Source organism: Ranitomeya variabilis, chromosome 2, assembly GCF_051348905.1.
Source record: "Ranitomeya variabilis isolate aRanVar5 chromosome 2, aRanVar5.hap1, whole genome shotgun sequence".
NCBI classification, from domain to species: Eukaryota; Metazoa; Chordata; class Amphibia; order Anura; family Dendrobatidae; genus Ranitomeya; species Ranitomeya variabilis.
The window spans coordinates 470132256-470145710 of record NC_135233.1 but is presented as its reverse complement, the minus strand read 5'-3'; the positions used below and the strand labels follow the sequence as shown (position 1 = coordinate 470145710).

Sequence of the window (13455 nt, the reverse complement as noted above, 5' to 3'; positions counted from 1 at the left end):
AAAGTTTTTTCTATTTTTCATTACTTGGACTTTGCTTGACTGCAATTTTTGGTGCTTTGTGTTTTACACGGATATATGCAGTTGTCCTTTGTGGTCCTTGGTCTGTCTTATTCTATATGGGTCATTTAATACCTTATGGGTTTATTTATTAGGACGGACTATGTATACCACTGAATATTGCCCACTGTTAAACAGTAGGTTTTCTGTGGCAGAAAAACAAAGACAGATGCCACACACAGGACTGGCACTAAAGGTACCTTCACACGAAACGACTTTGTAACGATAACGATAGCGATTCGTGACGTTGCAGCGTCCTAAATAACGATATCGTTGTGTTTGACACGCCGCAGCGATCTGGATCCCGCTGTGATATCGTTGGTCGGGGCTAGAGGTCCAGAACTTTATTTGGTCGTCAGATCGGCGTGTATCGTTGTGTTTGACAGCAAAAGCAACGACGCCAGCAACGATCAAAGGGGGCGTTGCAGCGTCTCGTTCTAGCCAGGTAGGCGTTTAACATTACAAAAAGAGACACCCCCAGTCGTGATGGCAAGGGAGGTGACAAAATCAATACGCCACAAAAGGTGACGTCTTTTCTTTTCAAATTTAATTAAAATGGAGACACTATAACGTAAATCACATTAAAAAGGAGACGCCATACAATACTGACATTATAAAACGGGACGCCTTTTAATAGGATTTCATTTTAAGGAGATGCTAAAGTGACATACATAAACAAAGTTGATGACTCATAACAGGACATACCAAACGAGACGCCTTTGTACATTACAAAAAGGGGGCTTTTCCAAAACATTTAATTAAAGGTGACGCTTTTCAGTACAAAAGATGACGGCCTGGGAGGTGTCATGTACATTAAGGGGGCTCTATAACAATACATTACCTTAATTTAAATGTGCCTGGAATGACTGGCTGTGACACCGTCTACCTGTGAACGCTGATTGGCCATAGTGGGATCATCTATAGCTGCGTTCCGAAATATAAACCGCGACTCTATACAGTCTGGCTTTTGGAATCACTTGTGCGTCCTCCGCTACCTGTGCGTCCTATTTTGCAAACCAGAACTTTGCAACGTCTTCGTTCTGTGTCCTTCAACAGTGCAATCCAGAACTCTGCAGCGTCTTCATTCTGAATCCCATAACTGCATCAAAAGTAAGTCATATCTTTGTGCAGTTTGTTTCATCTGCCATGCAGCAATGCTAATTTATGTGTATTGTAGAGTGATGTATACGAGATCTCTGCAGAGATCCGTTTGAGCTTGCAAGTTTTTAAACAATTACGCTGTTGCGCTTGTTGGCAGCCATTTTGAGCGTTCAATTTCTTAATGCAACTTAACTTAACTATTTCTGTCTTTCAGATGTCTACCAATGACAACGAATTTGTGCGGGCACTCATTGATATGTACCGCTCCCTGCCCTGCTTATGGAAAATAAAGTCTGCGGATTATAGCAACCGCAACATGAAGAGAGCTGCATACGAGAAGCTGGTGGCCCTTCACAAAGAGCATCAGCCCACAGAATCTGTGGATGAAACCATTGTGCGTAAGAATACAAAAAAGAGCTGAACAAGGTTGAAAAGTCAAAGAAGTCTGGGGCCGAAGCCGACGACGTGTATGTGCCAAAGTTGTGGTACTTTGACCTGCTGGCGTTCACACGAGACCAGGAAATCCCTCGCCCGGCCCAGACTGTGACAAGTCTTTGTGCGCCATCAGCTGAAGAGTCTCCTGACGAGCATGTAAGTACCCCCTAGCTTCCCTGCTTGTAGGATGCCGTGTGTCTTATATGTATGTGAGACTGCATGGTTTCCAATTATAATAATTCACGTTTTTCATGTTTAATCCACCAGATAATAAAAGTTGCCACTTCCTGTTCAGATAACTATGTCCAAACAGTCCTTCCCAACCTTACAATGCTGTCTTATTGCAAAAGTCTACTATAATGTAACTTTTTTGTCTTCCGCACAATCGTGCAGTATAGCCGGCAAAAGTAGTTAAGCTCTGTAACCCCTGTGGTTTGATACCTAGATAATAACTGTTCCTCTTTGCTTCCCACGCACGGGCATAGAGGTGTTGGGGAGGTGGGGGCTCTCTAGGGCTGTGTTATTTGTATGTTATTGACTTTTTTTCTTTTTCCCTGTACTCGCAGGTGCCTCCTGAACAGCTCGATACACTGGAAGGGACCGATAGCGATACCCCTCATTCCTCCGCAAGCCGGTGTGTTGAGGAGCAGACAGGTGAAAGGCGGCGATCTCGCAAAAGAAAGGCAACTGCAGGTCTACCGGTGGATCTCCTGGCACTGGCCAACGAGATAATGATCCAACATGCCACAACCCGGCTCTCCGGATTTCCAAACTTCGTAGGGGAACGGTTAAACAGTCTGGACCAGACCCAGCGAAGCAACGCGGAGAGATTGATACTTGAGGTGTTGAACAAGGCAGACGCTGGCAAACTGAGTGATACTTCAATGATGACCATCGGCGACCATCAGCCCAGTGGCCAGCTTTATTGGGGGCCCCAGCAGGAGCCCATTCACAGCACTCCTGTCCGCAGACCGGGCCCACCTCATTTGCAGTTCCGTACACCACCTCCACCCCCTTCTTTTGGTGACTATTTGCAAGGACCTTCAACGGCCACACAGCCGTACGGCGAGATGGACAACTACTATCAGCAGCTGTAGTGTTCTTGGACAGAAACCAATAGACTTTCGTTTCATAAGCACTTTATGCCTTCCCGTTTTTTTTTTTTTTACTTTTGGTTACTGAGCCACATTTTTCCCAAGTTACGGTTGTAATATGTTAATAAACTTTATAAGCTTTACATGTAACATTTTATTTTGATTTATTGTTTACTGTATCACATAATGTATGAATGAATATATATATATATATATATATATATATATATAGCAGGGGTGAGACACATGGGGAGCGTCATTGGGAAAAGAGAGGTATATATGGAATGGCAGGGGTGAGACACATCCGGAGCGTGATGGGGAGAGAGACACATGGAATGGCAGGGGTGAGACACATCCGGAGCGTGATGGGGAGAGAGATACACATGGAATGGCAGGGGTGAGACACATTCGGAGCGTGATGGGGAGAGAGATACACATGGAATGGCAGGGGTGAGACACATCCGGAGCGTGATGGGGAGAGAGATACATATGGAATGGCAGGGGTGAGACACATCCGGAGCGTGATGGGGAGAGAGATACATATGGAATGGCAGGGGTGAGACACATCGGGAGCGTCATGGGGAGAGAGATACATATGGAATGGCAGGGGTGAGACACATCGGGAGCGTGATGGGGAGAGAGACACATGGAATGGCAGGGGTGAGACACATCCGGAGCGTGATGGGGAGAGAGATACACATGGAATGGCAGGGGTGAGACACATCGGGAGCGTGATGGGGAGAGAGACACATGGAATGGCAGGGGTGAGACACATCGGGAGCGTGATGGGGAGAGAGATACACATGGAATGGCAGGGGTGAGACACAAATCCGGAGCGTCATGGGGAGAGAGACACATGGAATGGCAGGGGTGAGACACAAATCCGGAGCGTGATGGGGAGAGAGACACATGGAATGGCAGGGGTGAGACACATCCGGAGCGTCATGGGGAGAGAGACACATGGAATGGCAGGGGTGAGACACATCCGGAGCGTGATGGGGAGAGAGATACATATGGAATGGCAGGGGTGAGACACATCGGGAGCGTCATGGGGAGAGAGACACATGGAATGGCAGGGGTGAGACACATCCGGAGCGTGATGGGGAGAGAGACACATGGAATGGCAGGGGTGAGACACATCCGGAGCGTGATGGGGAGAGAGATACATATGGAATGGCAGGGGTGAGACACATCGGGAGCGTCATGGGGAGAGAGACACATGGAATGGCAGGGGTGAGACACATCGGGAGCGTGATGGGGAGAGAGATACACATGGAATGGCAGGGGTGAGACACATCGGGAGCGTGATGGGGAGAGAGATACACATGGAATGGCAGGGGTGAGACACAAATCCGGAGCGTCATGGGGAGAGAGACACATGGAATGGCAGGGGTGAGACACAAATCCGGAGCGTCATGGGGAGAGAGACACATGGAATGGCAGGGGTGAGACACAAATCCGGAGCGTCATGGGGAGAGAGACACATGGAATGGCAGGGGTGAGACACATCCGGAGCGTCATGGGGAGAGAGATACATATGGAATGGCAGGGGTGAGACACATCCGGAGCGTGATGGGGAGAGATACATATGGAATGGCAGGGGTGCTTATATATATACATCTTAAAATCAGTAAAGCACGAGGACAGACAATGCTGCGGACTCCCAAGATACATATGTCTGATACAGAACTAGAGTATGTTGCATACATAGATATATTTATTCTTATGTTTGATACAGAAGTTGAGTACTGTGAATAGATTGAAACAGAAAATGATTTTAATGGGTCTTCAACCAAATGGAACACGAGAGCACATCTACCCCACAGAATGTAGTGCATAATACATGCTAAAAGTTATGACACGTAATGACAACAGTTGTGCTACTGCTGAAGATGCTGCCATGGGACAGCCCCTGGCCCATTGAAAAAGTTACAGTACTTCTCCCTGCAGATCATAGCATCATCAGAGTTCCTTCCGGATCCCAGACTTTCCAAGCCAGAAACCCTGTGCTCCTCTAGACGCCATTCGCCCTGGATTACATCTCCGTTTGCAGGGTCAACAGAGTCAACATACTGTGGAGGGCTGTATGCAGTGGCATCACGGCGGCGGAGAAAGTTGTGCAGGACGCAACAGGCAAGCACCACTGAGTCAATAGACGTTAGTTTCATGTGTAGTGCAGTGTGGAATACCCGAAATCGGTTTGCCATAATGCCAAAAGCATTCTCCACAACGCGGCGAGCTCTTGAAAGTCGGTAATTAAAAATGCGCCGCTCCGGTGTCAGAGTTTTCTGGGAAAAGGGCTTCAGAAGGTTGGGATGCAGTGGGAACGCCTCATCTCCGACAAACACAAAGTTGAGGTTTTCAGTAGTGTCGCTGTTGGGCGGCAAGGCCAGTTTCTGTTCTTTCAAGCGTTCCCCAAAATCGGTGTGCTCCAAAACTCCGCCATCAGAAACTCTACCATTGATCCCAACAGACACAGTTATAAATTCGTAGTTCGCATTAACGAGTGCCATGAGAATTACGCTGAAATATCCCTTATAGTTGTAATAAAAGGAGCCAGAGTGTGGTGGTTGGGTGATGCGGACATGTTTCCCATCCAAGGCCCCACCGCAATTAGGGAAGTGCCATTGCTCTTGAAATCCCCGGGAAATCTGTTGCCAATCATCCGTGGTCTCCGGGAAAGGCATGTAATTGCGGTGTAAAGCAGAGATAATTGCTTGACATGTCTCTGGGATGATGACGCTGAGTAGGGATCGTGAAATTGCGGCGCAGTAATGCAAGTCTTGCATAGACCTGCCAGTCGCCAGGAACCGCAGCGTGACAGCCAGTCTCTCATCCACAGGGACAGCAGCTCGCATGTTCGTATTTTGCCGCCTGATATAAGGATCCACAGCATCAAGTAGCACCTTAAAGGAATCCTCCGACATTCGAAGGTAGTTCCTAAAATCATGCGGGTTGTTCTCCTGCAGTTCCCTTATTAGGCCCATATGGGACAATTGATCCCTCTTCTGCAGCCACTGTTTGGTCCACATGCGGCGCTGACGCTTAGCACGATTCTTTCGCGCTTGAGCCTCAAGCTGGTTGTGAGATTCTAACAACAACGCAGCCGCTACAAGCACAGGAACATCAGAAGTAGACATGGCAACCTGAAAAAGAAAAAAAAAAAAATTTGTACATATGATTAGCTAAACTGACACAAGACATCCAATAGTGTTACGTAGCGTTCACACATGTTAATTTTTTTTCGACGATTTTATGGCTACATTCACATTTTCTATACATAAGGTACATTATGTTGACACAACAGCCATACTGATATAATACCCAAAAATTACTGTACAAGCCGCTGAAAAACAAACCAGGACGATGAGCGCTGCGGCTTGATAATGGGAACGCCAAAGAGAGAGTTCGGGAGCCAGCGTCACAACCGTGACGCTGTGTATAAACGGAGACGCTATAGCGATGTGGATCACGCGGTAGCGAGGCAGAGTCAAGGACGTTCTCTGGGCGTGGTTAGGCGTTGCCGGGCGTTTCATTTTCTTAAAATGGCGGCGAGACAGCGGTCTGCTCCTCTGGGGCAGACTGAGGTTCGTTTTTTTGTGGGAGAAATGGATGCCCTCGATTACGAGGGTCGGGAGAGTCGCCCTACCCATCCCAATCTCCACAAAAATGAGGTCCTGCGCCGCATTAGGCGTATGATGGAGCGGAGATTTGGCCTCCGCCGCAGTGCGCTCCAGCTGCGGAAGAAGTGGGCCGATCTCCGTTACAAGCAGCCACTTCTTCTGGCAGAGTTGCTGGCGGAGACAAGGCGAGGCAAGTACCAGTATGGGGTATTTGGGTGACGCACGGTACTGGGAGGGGGGAATTGGGATAATCGTACTCGTGGTTGCCAACTTTTCCTGGACATGCCACTTTGTTCTCATGTCCGTATTGACTGAGAGCAAAATGCGGTGTCCGTGATAAAGTGGTCACGTCATGGGTTCCAGAATCTCCCCCCCCATATGTAATTTTTATGGATGGCCGCTATTGTTATGTACATTGTCCACAAATCTTTATGACGAGGTCGGCAACAGTGCGCGCCCTGCCAGGAGGGGGGAATCAGGAGACGCACGCTGCCGTGCGGCGCTTCCTATCTTTTATATATGTGCCAACATTTGGCGAGGCAATATTTAATTAAACTCCTTGCCGCCAATGGCCTACGTTTTTTTGGGGGGGTCTGTAGCCCTGTAGTTTTGGTGTCTAAAAATTGCGTTTCTTTTTTTTTATTTTTGTGTAGAGAGACGACACCGGCAACGGGCATCGGCGGCAGCCACAACTGCAGCCACCAGCGGCAGCCCACAGCCCGGACCGTCCCGTAAGTTAACCGTCATATATTGCAATTTTATAACAGCTTACGGGACATTAGAGGGGGGCTGAAATATTGTATACATAACAAATGCATGCCAATTTCCATTGGCTCCTAACTTTTGCTGTCAATGGCGCCATTTTTTATTTATTTATTTTTTTTAAGTATGGAGATCTGTAGTTTTGGTGTCTAATCCTTGCATTTCTTTTTTTTTTGGTGTAGAGAGACGCCACCGGCATCGGGCATCGGCGGCAGCCACTACTGCGGCCACCAGCAGCAGCCCACAGCCCGGACCGTCCCGTAAGTTAACCGTCATATATTGCAATTTTATCACAGCTTACGGGACATTAGAGGGGGGCTGAAATATTGTATACATAACAAATGCATGCCAATTTCCATTGGCTCCTAACTTTTGCTGTCAATGGCGCCATTTTTTTTATTTTTTTTTTTAAGTATGGAGATCTGTAGTTTTGGTGTCTAATCCTTGCATTTCTTTTTTTTTTTGGTGTAGAGAGACGCCACCGGCATCGGGCATCGGCGGCAGCCACTACTGCGGCCACCAGCGGCAGCCCACAGCCCGGACCGTCCCGTAAGTTAACCGTCATATATTGCAATTTTATAACAGCTTACGGGACATTAGAGGGGGGCTGAAATATTGTATACATAACAAATGCATGCCAATTTCCATTGGCTCCTAACTTTTGCTGTCAATGGCGCCATTTTTTTATTTATTTATTTATTTTTTTAAGTATGGAGATCTGTAGTTTTGGTGTCTAATCCTTGCATTTCTTTTTTTTTTGGTGTAGAGAGACGCCACCGGCATCGGCGGCAGCCACTACTGCGGCCACCAGCGGCAGCCCACAGCCCGGACCGTCCCGTAAGTTAACCGTCATATATTGCAATTTTATCACAGCTTACGGGACATTAGAGGGGGGCTGAAATATTGTATACATAACAAATGCATGCCAATTTCCATTGGCTCCTAACTTTTGCTGTCAATGGCGCCATTTTTTTTTTTTTATTTTTTTTTAAGTATGGAGATCTGTAGTTTTGGTGTCTAATCCTTGCATTTCTTTTTTTTTTGGTGTAGAGAGACGCCACCGGCATCGGGCATCGGCGGCAGCCACTACTGCGGCCACCAGCGGCAGCCCACAGCCCGGACCGTCCCGTAAGTTAACCGTCATATATTGCAATTTTATAACAGCTTACGGGACATTAGAGGGGAGCTGAAATATTGTATACATTACAGATGCAGTTACACCACCGCTGCAAACAACCCCGCCCTTCCGCTACCCATCTTCCTCCCCCGGGTCGGCGTGTTTCTCCCCTGCGTCGAGCAGTCGTAAGTGGCCAAAACTGCGCGCGCCTCCCCACAACGAATTCATTTGTTAACCAGATATGTATTTGCTTCATTTTAGCAGCGTTAGCTCTGGCCCACGCGAGGGGATGGGTGGTCAGCAGCTCCAGTGATGAGCAACAGGCGTCCTTTCTCCGTAAGTATACAGACAGTGGGAGGGGTTATCGGTGGGATGTCACATTTGACAACTACAAAAGCAACCCAAAAAAATTGAACACAGACAGCTCGCCAGCGACCAACGATGCCGAAGTCCCCCGGATAACCAGGGTAAACATCGGGTTACTAAGCGCAGGGCCGCGCTTAGTAACCCGCTATTTACCCAGGTTACCATTGTAAATGTTAAAAAAAAAACATACTCACATTACGGTGTCTGTCACGTCCCTAGCCGTCAGCTTCCCGCACTGAATGTGAGCGCCGGCCGTAAAGCACAGCACAGCGGGAAGCTGTCGGCGCGGAACTTGCCCAACACCGCAATGTGAGTATGTACTTCTTTTTTTTTTTGCCACACGCCAATTTAATGGTACCTGAAATCTCTGGGTATGTAAACACATGCCGTATTTGCAGCTTTGGCTACTTTCACACAAGCGTTTTTTGAAATACGTCGCAAATGCGTCCTTTTGGACCAAAAACGCACCCTGCAAAAGTGCTTGCAGGATGCATTTTTCTAAATTGACTAACATTAGCGACGCATTGCCACACGTCTCAATAGTTGTGCGAACGTTGCGCCGGGTTGTGGCTAACCACCGGATGCAAAAACTGCCGGATGCAAAAAACGTTACATGTTAAGGTCCGCCATTTTCGGCAGCGCATGCGCGGTATGGAACTCCTCCCCCACCTCCCCGCAACTCACAATGGGGCAGCGGATGCACAGGAAAAATGCATCCGCTGCCCCTGTTTTGCGGCGCACACAATGCTAGCATTGGTAACCTCGACCCAACGCACTGCGGCAGGCCAAGCCAGACGCTAGTGTGAAAGAAGCCTTATTAATCACCGTCCCTTCTCCAACTTTTTCTATCTTCTATCCACAGAACCGGACACCGTGAGAGGGCTGCTGGCCAAGCAACAGCGGATGGAGAGAACTGTTGCTCTCCTCATGCAGCAGGTACAGCAGCATGGCCGCACGCTGCGACACCTATTGAGGCACGGGAGGATGTAAAATTTTTTTTTTGTTTTTCTAATTGTTTGCAAACACCACCCCCCCCCACAACAAAAAAAAAAAGTTAAGTATTTCAAAAACTATTTTAAAAAAAATATATATTGTTACCGTCAATATGTGTGCTGTTTTTATTTACTAGCGGAGCAGGCCAGGGCCAGCCAAGCCACGGCAGACACAAAAGAGTTGGTTTACCTTTCCATATAGTGTGTGGCAAAAATGGCAGACAGCACAAAAGAGTTTGCAAACCGCATCGTAAAGTGCTTCCATCTTGTGCGTCCGCTTGCCAGATGCACAAGATGGCTGCCGGAGATGGTGTATACATAATTATACCATGTACGTAGATAAGCATTGCTGCATAACCATAACTATACTATACATACATACATACATACAACTATACATACCGTTGATAAGAAGAAAAGAACCACTGAAGACGCCGGCAGTATAGAGTACGGCGTTCCGGACAGAACGTTCACGGGTGAAGAGGATCGTAGCTGGCGAAGGATCGTTCCGGACAGGACGCTGGAAAGGCTATAGAACGTGGACGCTGCTCTGAAACAATATGAATCAATCGCTGTAGCGTCGTGGTTTATATTCCGTCATGCCGGGACGTCACATCCTGGGTGTCTCCCAGCGGGGAAACACACCTATCTGGCTAGGTTTGCTATCATCACATCTTTACAACCGCTGCTGTTTGACAAGGAGCAACAACCAGCGAGAACGATATGTGAGTCGCTGTTACGTCATGGTATCGCTCCTGCATAGTTTGTCAGTTGGTGTGTTTGACATCTCTACAGCGACCTAAACAGCGACGCTCCAGCGATCTCGTTTTGGTCGGCTCGCTGTCGTTATCGCTGCAGCGTCGTTTCGTGTGAAGGTACCTTAATGCAGATTTGCCAATCTTAATCTCCCACTTGTTTTATTTTTTATGGGAGAATTAGGAAGAAATCAGGCCCACTGTTATACAGTAGGTTTTCTGTGGCAGAAAAACAAAGACAGATGCCACACACAGGACTGGCACTAATGCAGATTTGCCAATCTTATTTTCCCACTTTTTTTTACTTTTTTATGGGAGATTTAGGAAGAAATCAGGCCCACTGTTATTCAGTAGGTTTTCTGTGGCAGAAAAACAAAGACAGATGCCACACACAGGACTGGCACTAATGCAGATTTGCCAATCTTAATCTCCCACTTTTTTTTTTATGGGAGAATTAGGAAGAAATCAGGCCCACTGTTATACAGTAGGTTTTCTGTGGCAGAAAAACAAAGACAGATGCCACACACAGGACTGGCACTAATGCAGATTTGCCAATCTTAATCTCCCACTTTTTTTAACTTTTTTATGGGAGAATTAGGAAGAAATAAGGCCCACAGTTATACAGTAGGTTTTCTGTGGCAGAAAAACAAAGACAGATTCCACAAACAGGACTGGCACTAATGCAGATTTGCCAATCTTAATCTCCCACTTTTTTAAAAAATTTTTATGGGAGAATTAGGAAGAAATCAGGCCCACTGTTATACAGTAGGTTTCCTGTGGCAGAAAAACAAAGACAGATGCCACACACAGGACTGGCACTAATGCAGATTTGCCAATCTTAATCTCCCACTTTTTTAAACTTTTTTATGGGAGATTTAGGAAGAAATCAGGCCCACAGTTATACAGTAGGTTTTCTGTGGCAGAAAAACAAAGACAGATGCCACACACAGGATTGGCACTAATGCAGATTTGCCAATCTTAATATCCCACTTTTTTAACTTTTTTATGGGAGAATTAGGAAGAAATCAGGCCCACTGTTATACAGTAGGTTTTCTGTGGCAGAAGAGCAAAGACAGATGCCACACACAGGACTGGCACTAATGCAGATTTGCCAATCTTAATCTCCCACTTTTTTAACTTTTTTATGGGAGAATTAGGAAGAAATCAGGCCCACTGTTATACAGTAGGTTTTCTGTGGCAGAAAAACAAAGACAGATGCCACACACAGGACTGACAAATGTACTGAGACATTCTGGATAAAAATGTCCTTCCATCTACCAGGATGGTGAAGATGAAGCGAGAATGGACATTTCAGTGAGACAATATCCCAAACCCACAGCCAAGGGAATGCTCAATTGGTTTCAGAGAAAGAAAATAAAGCTGCTATAATGGCAGAGCCGATCACCGGACCTGCATCCAATAGAAAATGTATGGAAGGAACTAAAGCTCAGAGATCCTAGAAAGAAACAATGGAAGCTTCAGGATGTGAAGAGTGTTTGTGTGGAAGAATAGGCCAAAATCACACCTGAGCAATGCCCGCGACTAGTTTCTCCATACAGGAGGCGTCTTGAAGCTGTTATCACCAACAACAGTTTTTGTACCAAGTATTAAAAACATTTCAGTAAGCATGTTCAATATTTTTTCCCTGTGACATTTCTCATTATTACACATAGCTTAATTTATGGACATCTATGGATTGATTTCAAGGCCTGTGTGGATTGCATGGGTTGTTACTGACATCTGATTGAGAATGTCATGTCAATAGCACCTTTAGAAATAGATTTACTTAGAAAATTGGTGATGTGTTCAATAATTATTTCACCCGCTGTATATGTTGCGGCCACTTTATGTTCTGTTACAGAGCTTTAATACAGTCCTAGGAGACCTTGAAGTGTTATATACGTCTTTTCAGGGCAATTGAGGCTTTGCAATGCTTTTAATTTGTGTCAAATCAATGACGAACTCGATTTCCAAAAGATTAGATCAGTTCAGATCGCAGCTATCTCCAATACTGGTTCTTGCCTAAGGAACAGGTGGATTATACCCCGAACCTACTTCAATCTCATAGGTACATTGGGCAGTGCCCACAATATTGTAGTGATGGATATAACCATTGCTGGACTGGAGTCAGCACCCACTGATATCAGATATAAATGTCATCAGTCGTTATGAGGCTAAAATTAGTAATCTGATAGGAAAAATCCCTATTAAGAAGGATGATTGCCAGAGAGTAGGCTGATCCCAGGTTGTCCCTATTGCAGGTTTCAGCTTTCAGCAGAATCATCAGCACATTGTGGGTAAATGAACTGTTTTACTTGGCACATAAAGCAATTGACACAATCCAAAGAGATTACACAGTACAGTATTAGCAAACTCTTACAATTAACACAGCGCCATCTCCTGTTTGCTTTAGATAGTCCCTCCATAGCACAAGTCTGCAGCTGTTGTGTAATCAAACAGTATGCCCCTCCCCAAAGGTGGGATTATGAGTGATCGGCTCTATTCTATGAGAAAACCTGGCTCTATGTGCTTGTTTTCCCTGCAGCGCCACCTGTGGTGAAATATAACATTACAGAGTGCCCATTCACATTGATCTATTGTACTTTCAGCTCTTGAACATGGCAGGGTCTCCAGAGAGGGCACTATTTGTATTTCTTCTTCATTCTTGCTAATAAGCGGAGGAAACAAATGGGGCAAACATAGAAATCATGTGGCCCCATAGTAAAAGTCCAAACAAATCACCCCCCCCCCAGAAAAAAAAAAATATTGATTTGATGCGGTAATTTTTTCTCACCACAACTTGTCTATCAATTCTATCATTGCATTTAACTCTCTGGAACTGAAGTATAGAGATCCTCAATTAGCAGCAGCTACTCCATGGACCCAACCCAGGGGGCTTCTGCAGCAAAGGCCAGATTCCTTCATAGGGTGTGAATGGGTGATTACAACCAGTGGATCCCTGTAACCTGCTATGCTAAGTGACTTCAGCCAGGTCTGGCAAATAAAGTGTTAAAAAGACTTGACAGACACAGACCTCTAAAACATCTATTATTTATGTTCTAGATGGACTATTATGTGGTTGCTGTACAGCAGTGCTGTATAGGTCATCTATGGAACTATTATGTATGTACTGTATGGCAATATTACGTAAGC

General features: G+C 46.1%; 1 protein-coding gene across 4 annotated transcripts; it reads left to right on the top strand.

The window, feature by feature from the left end:
* The first annotated feature begins 4408 nt into the window (after positions 1-4408).
* LOC143806795 (uncharacterized) lies at positions 4409-9667 on the top strand. Of its 4 annotated transcripts, XM_077287718.1 has the most exons (9): positions 4409-4820; positions 6964-7041; positions 7255-7332; positions 7544-7621; positions 7839-7909; positions 8123-8200; positions 8282-8374; positions 8451-8525; positions 9418-9665. In XM_077287718.1, the coding sequence occupies exons 1-9, from the start codon at positions 4774-4776 to the stop codon at positions 9543-9545; spliced, it is 726 nt and encodes a 241-aa protein (XP_077143833.1). In that variant the 5' UTR covers positions 4409-4773; the 3' UTR covers positions 9546-9665. The 4 variants fall into 4 exon arrangements, with proteins under 4 accessions (XP_077143833.1, XP_077143834.1, XP_077143831.1 ...); XM_077287719.1 differs by lacking the exon at positions 7255-7332 and having other exon boundaries at positions 9418-9662; XM_077287716.1 differs by lacking the exon at positions 4409-4820 and having other exon boundaries at positions 6714-7041; positions 9418-9667.
* The last annotated feature ends 3788 nt before the right edge of the window (positions 9668-13455 follow it).